Consider the following 10,574-nt stretch of genomic DNA (forward strand, 5'->3'; position numbering starts at 1 on the left):
TGTAATTTTACACTTGGAGTCTTCAGCAATTAGTTCAGAATGTAATTATTGTAAGTGGCATAGTGGTCTAACTGAGGAATCAGACAAATGATTTTCTCCAGTTGTAGGGGAACATGCTTGATTGGTACAGACCCCAGCAAAACACAAATTCTGACTCAAATCGTTACTGTAATATCTTTAAAAGCAATCGCAATACCATTTTTGTTTCATCATTCAGCCCTTTTCTGCTTGTGTCTCTTACGTGTGCTGAACTCTCTGTGGACTGCCTGACTGGTGTCTGATCCGAGTACACTCTGAATGCTGACACCGTAGTCTGACCCGGGGATCAAATCCCTGATCTCATAACTTGCGCCCTGGACAAGCCGCTTAATCCATGATTTCCTATCCACTGACAGCAGGCCAAACATAATCTGAGAAAAAGAAAGAAAGAAACAAGCAAAAGTCTTGCATGTTACTTTTTAGGGGCTTGAGAAAAACACAATTCAAGATTAAAATATTAAACATTCCAAAACTGTGACATTTTATTGCTTCAGCAGTCCTGTGTATCTACCACTGTCTTTCTTTTTTTTGTTAATGTGGGTTTCTACTCCGTGTACATGTAATGTGCTTGGTCATTCTTTTTGGCCACGGCTCTATCGAGGTCATACATCTTTAAAGAGTTGGTAACCAAATCTGTGGTGTGCCGACAACAGTTGCTAAGTAACCAACAGGTGAGTGCGGAAACTGACGTAAGTGGCCTCATTTGTCCTTGATGAGAAAAATCATTTTGAGTACTATGTATCTGAGATGAATGGTCGAGGATGCACATCATTATGCACATCTGTCTGGAAGTAACTGTGGCGTAACAACCTATAATACCGCTCCCTCCTTCTGTGATTGTAACTGGACAGGTGCAGCAGTGAACTTACCTTGTAGCCCTCAACCTGTCCCAGTGGTGGTCTCCAGGTGACAAAGACAGACGTCACTACCTTCTCTGAAAGAGCCACTTCCTGCGGCACCTCTGGGACTGGAGAAAAGATTATAATTAGCATGTGACACCATGTGCTGACACTTAATCATCTGTCACACTGGCTAATAGTCGTGTGAACAGAGGTGTGAAGCGAACTTTATAATTACTTTCTTTCCGGTAGAGACTGTGCTGAGAGTCTAACATAATTTTCTGCCTTTACCTGAACGTGAAAAATGTCTAAAACATTCTACATTTTTTTTTTTCAAGTATAATCAGTGTGATCCTTGTAAAAAGCACGGTTCACTAGCATTACAAGCAAATACCAAAAAGATATACATGAACAATTTCCTTTATAGCTGGTCGCTCTACAGTTCAGGCTTTTTACTCCGACTTCTGTTGTGACAATGATTTATTTCAAACCACCATCCAACGCTGGCACAATATTGTAATAAAGTGTTATCAGTGAAGTGAACTAAGACTGAAACAATATGCAGACAAAATAATTTCCTTTCTGTCTCTCGTGGTTTACCTGGGAACCCGCACCTCTTGAAGAAATCTCAAAATTCCTTCTTTCTAATACTGTATGTGTATGTGAATTCTTTCCTTTTGCATATTTCCTGCAACATTAATTTCGTGATCCAAATAATTTTATTTCTTCGCTCTGACACACACAACACAACATATGACTCAAGACAGGCCTTATAAATAGTACAGGTATTAGTGCAGTTGCAGTGTCTGTCAACATTGGGACGCATTTTATTTTTTATTTGCCTTTTTTTAGTGTTCAACACAAATGATAACTGTTACTAGGTATAAAATAAATAATGTATTGCCATTAATAACTCATTTTTCTTGCTTTTGACCTGGCAGCTGCCAAACGCATAGTTAACTGTAAATAAGTCAATAGCTTACTGCTAATAAATGCATGATAGAGCATGTATTAATCTTCATATAGTCTCATAAAACCTTAGTAAAGGTTTATCAATTAAATAATAGACAACTTAATCAAACACACCAAACTAAGAAAGAAAGAAACTAACAGGGCCTTTAATTAATTTTCTTAAGCTCTTTATAAACTAACAAGTGGACTAACAAGCGCTCATAATCATCTCAAACTTACTGGTATGGAGGATCATAGTAGCAGGCTCACTCCTTTTTTCCCTGCTGGTGCTAAACACATCGATTGTATATTGGCTGCCCGGATCAAGGCCTTCAAAGCTGTAAGATCTGTGAACACACGCAGCTCTGGCAGTCAGAGTTTTGGAGTACAAAGCGTGATGCAATCCATTTTCTAAAAGAAAGTTTGATCTGGTGATTGTAATTCCACTCTCATAAAACTGTAATTATGTTTGCAACCTGGCTGACGAGAGCGAGGCTGACCTGGGCTCCTGATGAGAAATGTTCAGCTCTTGATTGAGCGCTCTGTTTTTGATTGACAGGATGAGCCCGCTTGCCTCTCCCCTGACTGCACTCCAACAAATGCATATGGATGAAGTGGTTTTATTGACAAGAGACACCTCCACTGGGCTTGGAGCTGGCACATAACAAAAAGCATTGCACGTAATCGTTAGAACAGAGATATTGAGCGGTGTGTGTACGTGTGCGCGCCTGTGTGTGTGTGTGTGTGTGTGTGAGTTTACCTGCAGTGATGTTGACAGTGACGGGGGAGCTGTCTATGAACGACTCCTTCTCTGTTCGTACTGCAAAGAGGTAGAGTCTGCCCGGAGTCAGACTGGAAAACACTGCACTCTGACTGTAAACCTTCTGCACCTGGAGCACATGCGTGATATAACTTAAGATGTTGATGAAGAGCCTTGTTATAAGTCTGACAGTAACAGATACGTAAATATGATACTGATATCATAAATATGAAACATAGAAACCTCGACATACTCTAGGAAATCAAATCTTTACCTAAAGTAAGTAGAGGTAAAATGTTCTTTTTGGTTTACCATGTGCGAATGGTCACAGTTGAGGCAGATGACCTCGTAGCTGTGAGCCTGTCCTTGCGCTGGATCCCAAAGCAGCTCAATGGATGAAACCGTCACCACACCCTCCCTCAGTCTGTTAGGAGGAGCCAGACCTAAAAATCACAAACCATGTCCCACAACACACACTGTAATAACTCACTAACATACTGAAACAACATATTACCTTTGGTTGGGGACATCAAAAAAAAAAAAAAAAAAAAAAATAGGGGTGATAAATTAAGCCTACATTATTTTTTCAAAAAATTGAATCTTTCAGTAACAATTTGTGTGACAAAGTTCTAATGAATTTCAATAAAGCGGCAGGACAGAAGACATCACATGAAAGTCGATATAAAAGGTCCAAAGATGATATTGCTTCTTTGATTCTGAGCTCTTCAGGCCGTCTGTCACATTTTCATTTAGTAACACAGAAAAAAGCTCAACTACATCAATGTTACACTTTGTTTTTGGCTGATTTATCCACTTTTAGAAGCACACTGGCTGATTATTGGATACCCAAGATATTAAGTTTGATAAAATGTGTATAATTACATATAGATACAAAATGGTGTTGACTTCGTGAAGAGAGAAATTTATTAGTGACCATTTTGAAATTACAAACAGAAATTAGAGCATCTGGTTTGTTTTGTTAACAGAACAACAAAAAGTGAGGAAAGCAGCCAAAAAGAGCAACTTAGTGGTCTGGTGACTGGGCTTCAGGTCAAATGTGTATGTGTTGTAAAAAAAATGACAAAGAAAGCTGAATTGATTTATCAAATGACAAGGAGGGAAGTAGTTCATGGACCCTCTCTGTTGTGTAATCTTTAAAGTGAATATGTGCCACAATATCTAATTTATGAAATCATTCCTCACCTGTTCTAAAGGGGCGGGTGTTGAAAGCTGGTCCCACCTTCTCTCGGCTGGTGCTGTACACCCTGAGCTGGTACTCTGATCCTGGACCGAGGTTGTCAAGGGTTATGACGTGAACGCCAGCAGGGAGGGAGTAAGAGTCACATGTGTACCCGCACGGACCCTCGCACACTATGTCACAAACTCCTGGACATACGCACACTTTGACCCCGTCGATCAGACCCAGCTGTGGACGCTGGATGTACAGCTGTGCAGAGTTCATGCCCACTGAAAGATGGACTGCTGCTTGAACTGGCAATGGATCTACGGGACAAAGAGTGTTTTTACACAGTCAGTCGTAAAGAACAACATCTAAATTGTTAAAAGGCACAGCAAGTTCACAATAGAATTTTTTTTTCATGACAGTCAGTTTGAACACTGAAATGGGTTTTTCATGCTCTGATCATTACTCTTATTCATATTGGAGATTATGGACAAAACCCACAGTCCTCCAGTCAAATATATTCCAAACTTTTTCTGAAGCTAATGTGAGGCTTCTGCTTTCCAAATAAGTGAATTAAATTGAATGTCCTCCAGAGTTACAGCCTTTATAGTTCAAGATAGTTGTTACCATCCTTCCAGTGCCTCTCAACAGGGAAACACTGTCTGGGGAAAGACAAAGAGGGAATTTTAGACTAAAAATGCTGTAACCTTGGAGGATACTCACAGACTACTTCACACTGGCGCTCTGCTGAAGCATCATACTGCATTAGCTTCAGACAAACCTTTGAACACATTTGTGCACAAAATAAGGACAGTGGATTTGTCCTCCAGCACTGGCAATCTTTCAAAAACAAAACAGTCCCACTTCCATTTTTCAGTAGTCACACTACTTTTGATTAAGGAAATACTCGAAAAAATAAATGTGAATGTATCCTTTAGAGGGTTAGTATCCTTTTTTCTCTAACCTGTGGTGTGTATGATGTCCGTCCTCTTGCTTCTGTCATTTCCCCTCAGTGAGACCACTCCAACCTCATAAGTCTGGCCTGGAGTAAATGTGCCCAAATTAACACACACAGACTCATTTACCCTGTGTGCACCAGGACTGGACTGATTCAACCACAGTGGACTTGGAGTGGGGTAAATGAGTGGGTGGGACGTGATATAATAACCATCTGGTGGGTCATCAGGTGGATCGGTCCAGCAGACTGTCAGGTTTTCTGTCGCGCTCAACACCGCCAGCTCACCAGGGGCTCTCACCGCTGAGAGGCACAAAGTGGGAAATGTGTTTAGTTTACAGATGATGTCGGTCAGCAGAAGCAGCTGATACTTTAATCTTGTAAACGTTAAAAAGAAGGGAAATGTTATCTTCATAACAGAGACACAACTTTGTAATTATTGATATTGATGAAAACAAAAAACATCACACAAACATTTTTGTTAAACCAAATGATTTGATCACAGTCTAAGAAGTTACAGACATGTCTGCTTGACTTGAGGTTTAAGAGATGTAACTGCTAAACGGATGGTTACGTCTTCATGAAGACGGAGAAGATGAAGATGCCACCTTCCTTGCAGCACCTTTTGTTGAAGTGGAGTTGATTTCCACATGTGTAGAAATGTAGTCCAGTCAAATCTGAAGTATTATTGTGCTATAAAATATAATGTAATTAAGATCTATGGTGGCAATAATTGAGAATTATTGCACCATGACTGTGACGTTTTTCATTTGTGTATTTTTCTGTTTTTTAACACCATGCCTTGTAGATTTCCCAGAACTGGAAGTTGATAGTATAAATTGTTAAAACTACTACTGGGCACTAGTGGCAGCAGAACATAGTCACAGAAAAAAATGGATGTTACATTTAAGAGCTGCCAGTGAAGCTCAGTGGGATACATTCTTCACTTTACCCCAAAATGTGCTGAGTTTAAATGAATAAATTGATTTAAGTGACTCACTGAAGTGATTGAAACAGACCATTCCCACAGCTTGCACTGAAATAAAAGCAATAATGAGAGGCATAATCAATCAGCAGGCAGTTTACCAGCTGGTAGTGAGCCATCCATAAGATAAAACCTGCTTTTCAAGTCAGTGGGATATACTGCTCATCGAAAAGTATGGCCTCTTCTTAAATGTTCATGTCTGTTGATTTTTAGACTGTGACTGCGATACTCACAAAATGTAGGCCTGGATATTAAGTCTCGAACCTCCTTCAGATATTCCTTCCAAATGGAAAGCAAATATATATTTGTTTTCTTTGTATGTTTGGTTTCTTTGCTGATCTTAAAAAATGATTCAATCCATGTGTTTTACTGAATGATGTTGATGTCAGTGCAGGAAAAGCACAGCTGTAAATAATACAAGTAATGATAGCTGGAATTCCAATCAGCTGTTATAAGTAACACCTGGGCTTTTTCTACGATGACAGGTAAAATGCCTGCCGTGCACAAAAGAATTGCTACATGCTTACCAGTCCGTACAGTCACAGGCGCCTGGCCAGAGCTCTCTATCCCTCGCTGGGTGATTGTGCAGACTTCAATTGTGTATTTCCTGTAAGACTCCAGCCCTCCAATCACAGCAGTGTATGACAGCAGCCCATTAGTTTCAGATAACCTGGAGATGTTGGTCATTCCAATTATCCTCTCTTCTCTTGTAGACATGTCCACGTAGCGTACAGAAAATGCCCATCCAACCTTCGACTTTGAAGCCGTCAGCATCCAGTGGACGCTAATCTGACTGACGGTAATCAGGCCAACAGTGATATTTTGAGGAGGCGGAGGTCCTGTAAGACAGAGAACATTAACAGTTGTTAGCATCGGGTGCTGCTTGTGTAATTTATGTGAGTGAGAGCTGACTCACTAGTGTACGCAGTCCGTGTTTGTCCCAAGCTCCAGGTGGAGCCTGCAGGGTGAACGGCTCGAAGGGTGAAGGAGTAGATGCTCCCCGGAGACAAACCTGCCACAGTTACCCCTCGGGAGGAGAGGGAAATGGGGACCCTGACAATCTTTCCAGCACTGCTCCGGCTCTGTGTGCCCTTTTTGCCCTCTGACTTCCTGTCTCTTTCTTCTTCAGCTTGACTCAACTCTCCACCTGCCTCTTCTCGGTACTGGAGGAATATCTCAAAGGATGAAAGATCAAGTGAGTTCAAAGGGGAGAGGTCACTCCAATGAAGCTCCACCTGTCGCTCTGTCACCTGAAGCAGGTCGAAGGAGAATAAGGCAGGTACTCGAGGGGCTGTCAGAGAGGGAGAAGAGCAGCATCATAGTAACATTAGGGGAAAAAAAAACCGCTGGAAATTTATATGGTGCGGCTAAAGTAGTCATTGTCTTGCATTTCTTTATTTACACAGACATTGAGCAAAATAGTTGGTAAAGGGACATTACAGTTTAAAATTCCAAAGGTTAATTGATTATTTAACAATGGATATTTTAAGGATAACAACGCTGAATTGTCAAACTCTGTATGTAAAGTAAACATTCTGGTTAGTAAAGGTATATTACACAAGCTATTTACTTTGGTACTGGCAGATGAAGGGTAAAGGGATGGTACAGAAGAAGGGAGTGAGAAAGTATCCCCGGTCTGTCGCATTCCTCTGAAGGGCAAAACAGTCAGTGTGATTGGCTGGCAGTGATGACATCATAGCGTTCGTCAGATTGTGGGCTGAGCCGTCAGACCAGCGTGGTCGTCCCTCCTCCTGTGGGGCAACAGAAGCGCTACATTAAGCACTGTACTGTTTACACATGGCAGACATCAGCAGCTTACAGTTACTAAAGTGAAAGTATCAAAACCAAAACTCCTCTTTAAGGAGTAACTGCTGCCAAGGGGAATTTCATTTTTACAAAGTAAATCCATCTTTGAAGTTCTGATGTTCTGCCCGTTGTGGTCTTGCTGCTCTGTGATGTACTTGCAGAGGATAAACCACAACACACGAGGACCTCACTGCAGGCTTCAGTCGAGGAGAAAACTGTCATTATGGCTCGACAGACTGGTTTTGATGTTAATAGCTTATATCCATAACACCTGTAAATCCTACCAAGACCATTAACATTGCATACCTCAGTCAGTATAGTCACTGTAAATACAAAACTATTTGGGCAATTTTCTCAAAACGTACAATCATCATACTCTATGCTGCATTTGTCAGTTTCTTTGTTCAAGTTCTTTACATCAGGGCGGCTAAAACTTTTTCCCTCGGAAGGCCAAAACTTAGACTTAACAGAAGGCCACAGGTCAAAAGCAAAACCTGTCTGTAAAAAGTTATATGTGTATATTATATGAGTGATGCACCTTCATCACTGAATTAATTCTTTGCTAAAATCAACCCAATCCTGTACAATCCCGCCATGCATATACGCACATAAATGGAGATAAAAGTTTTAGCTGAAGTTCTGGAGCAGGACCACACCTCAATCAGTCTCCTGTCATATGAATGATTATTCTTCAGCGTTGAAAGACTCCAACTGGAATGCAAATAAAAAATGTGTGCAGGCAGGTTTAATTATACTGCAGAATATTTTTTTAATCCACTGTCATTTACTTCACTCTCCACGTGTTCATTTGCACTCAGACTAACTAATTAACTCCTACTGGGTATTGAAATACACTGTATTTTTTTTTTTAAAATATTTATTTAAAAGGTTGCCTTGCAAAAATCTCTTTTTAAATTAGTAAAAGATAAGTTATTCATAGAAATCTTATGATCCTCTGTGATGAAAGGTGGTTAAATGATTTATACAGAGGCACGTTCTTAAAGAATCATTTGCAATTCTGAGGAAGTAAATGGGAAAAATAAAGTGATATTACAAAGTTATTATTTTGTAGCTTTGACTGAAAAATAAAAAACACATTCTTTCACCCGTTCCTCTTGTTAAAGTGTGTCTTTCTGTAATGAAGCTACCTGCTGGTCATTCAGTCCAGTCCACAGCAGCAGCAGGTTGTTGTGGCTCAGCAGGTGAGAAGAGATGAAGATCAGATCTTCCGGCGTCTTCAGATCGGCCAGGTGACTTCCAGCTGCCAGGTGTCTGCAGCTGTGCTGGGCATCACCCCAGGTCAGACCTGTCCTTCTCACAGTGTAGCAGCTTTCCCCACAGGCCAACCAGTCACGGGGGCACTGGGCTGAAGACAGCAATCATCATAATATTAACTAATACCATCAGATTCCACCTTGCCTGCAGTCAGGTAAATGCAAATGTTCACAATACCTGTTTCCATGCCATTGCTGAGTGTCTGCTTCACGGTCAAATCAAGGTGTTCAAGGAACATCGTCACAACAACCTTTGCCTTGAAGCGTGTGCCAGGCTGGAGACCTTTCACTGCGTACTGAGACTTTGCCTCTGATGAGTTGATGTTGAAGATGTGTCTGACGTGAGTATGAGTGTTGTGTAGATTCAAGGTGGACAGGCTCTGTTGTCTGTGAATTTTCCATGTGAGGATAGCGGTAGTCGTCGTGCTGTGTACACGAAGGGAGGACAGGGAGACTGGAACTGGACACAAGTAGAGGAGGGAAGAGTAGCAGAGGCAAGATGAAATATGGTGACATCAATTAGCTTTAATTAATAAGCAAGTGTGTCATTTAGCTCCATCAGGGCTGTGGTATTTAGGTTCACAGACACTCACTGAAGTGAAAAGACTTTGCCTCAAGAGTGGCATCATTTCTGCTGGCTCTCAATGTGATGTTATAGCCTCGAGGGTCCTCAACTAATTGCAGTGACATTTTACAGCGAGGGGAGCATGCTGAATGATCAACAGGCTCCACGTATACCTGCACAGACATTGTGACAAAATGTTCACTTCTCAAACTTATGACACTTGACCAGAGTATACCTGTACAGGCGTTCTTACCAGACGGTTACTCGCAGTCCTGCAGGTGACTGTGTAGGTGTCTGGATCTTTAGTGGCAGGAAAGCGTGGAAATACAAGTTCAACATCGACGGGGTTTAAATGTTGCTCACAGGTCAGCAAGATCACCTGAGGAGGAAAACAACATCCTGTCACAGAAGCTATGCACCTGACATACACTAGCAACAGACCTGTGATGCATATTTGATATAGAATATTAACTTCTTCACAGTGAAATCAAAGTTTTGCATGCCTTTCTTACCTGACAGAAATGAGCAAGTAACCACAGATACTTTGCCCCACCCATCGGAAATGTCACTCCATCTCATCAAGCACACCTTCCAGCAGTCACTGATCAACCTGCACACACAGTCACTTCCCCTGCAAGAAACAACAGATCCTGACTGGGTTTTCGGCCATTTGTAGGCTCATGAGTAAATCCAAGACAGCTGTGCATAAACATCGGTTGTGGAAAGTCCCAAACTATTTGTGTCACTGACGCACAGCTGAGCTTCAAAAAGCACTTTTAAACGGTCTCTTTCTGACTTGAAAATTCTTTGAGAGTAACTCAGAAGTACATTTCTATCTCCTTCATATCTAGCTAAGTTACAACAATTTGCATTTTGGTTTTTACGCAAAGCCTGGACTTTGAATTTAGCGCGCACTCAAAGTCAGCGTCAAAGTTCAATAGCTAGTTCCCCCCTGAATGAAAGCCTTATGTGAGGGAGGAGAGTCCTTAGAGAGAGAGAGAGAGAGAGAGAGAGGGAGGGGGAAGGAGAGAGAGATTGAGCAAGTATGAGTTCAACCCATTTGTTCTGCGTCTTTGTTGGGATAAGAGCAGCTCACCATGGCAACCACGGGCACATGGCCACTCCAGAGCTTGGCTCCTGAGGAGAAGAGAGGTGGGGAGGCTGGGGATGAGGGGCATACTGAGGGGGAGAGGAGAGGGATGAGAAGATGCGGTGGG

General features: G+C 41.6%; 1 protein-coding gene across 5 annotated transcripts in view; it reads right to left on the reverse strand.

Moving 5' to 3' along the window:
* ptprq (protein tyrosine phosphatase receptor type Q) overlaps positions 1-10,288 on the reverse strand; it is a 38,974-nt gene extending 28,686 nt beyond the window's left edge. For all 5 annotated transcript variants that reach the window (XM_037107240.1, XM_037107242.1, XM_037107239.1 and 2 more), the window contains exons 1-16: positions 9,870-10,288; positions 9,611-9,736; positions 9,386-9,530; positions 8,971-9,252; positions 8,667-8,884; positions 7,283-7,463; positions 6,629-7,003; positions 6,240-6,551; positions 4,737-5,030; positions 3,793-4,092; positions 2,902-3,032; positions 2,590-2,719; positions 2,330-2,483; positions 2,070-2,176; positions 909-1,006; positions 242-410 (exon numbers count right to left, since the gene is read on the reverse strand). In XM_037107240.1, the coding sequence (XP_036963135.1) occupies positions 242-410; positions 909-1,006; positions 2,070-2,176; positions 2,330-2,483; positions 2,590-2,719; positions 2,902-3,032; positions 3,793-4,092; positions 4,737-5,030; positions 6,240-6,551; positions 6,629-7,003; positions 7,283-7,463; positions 8,667-8,884; positions 8,971-9,252; positions 9,386-9,530; positions 9,611-9,736; positions 9,870-9,914 (3,067 nt within the window). In that variant the 5' untranslated portion in view covers positions 9,915-10,288. The remainder of the gene's footprint in view (positions 1-241; positions 411-908; positions 1,007-2,069; positions 2,177-2,329; positions 2,484-2,589; positions 2,720-2,901; positions 3,033-3,792; positions 4,093-4,736; positions 5,031-6,239; positions 6,552-6,628; positions 7,004-7,282; positions 7,464-8,666; positions 8,885-8,970; positions 9,253-9,385; positions 9,531-9,610; positions 9,737-9,869) is intronic.
* Between the last annotated feature and the right edge of the window lie 286 nt (positions 10,289-10,574).

Source organism: Acanthopagrus latus, chromosome 8 (genome assembly GCF_904848185.1).
Source record: "Acanthopagrus latus isolate v.2019 chromosome 8, fAcaLat1.1, whole genome shotgun sequence".
NCBI classification, from domain to species: Eukaryota; Metazoa; Chordata; class Actinopteri; order Spariformes; family Sparidae; genus Acanthopagrus; species Acanthopagrus latus.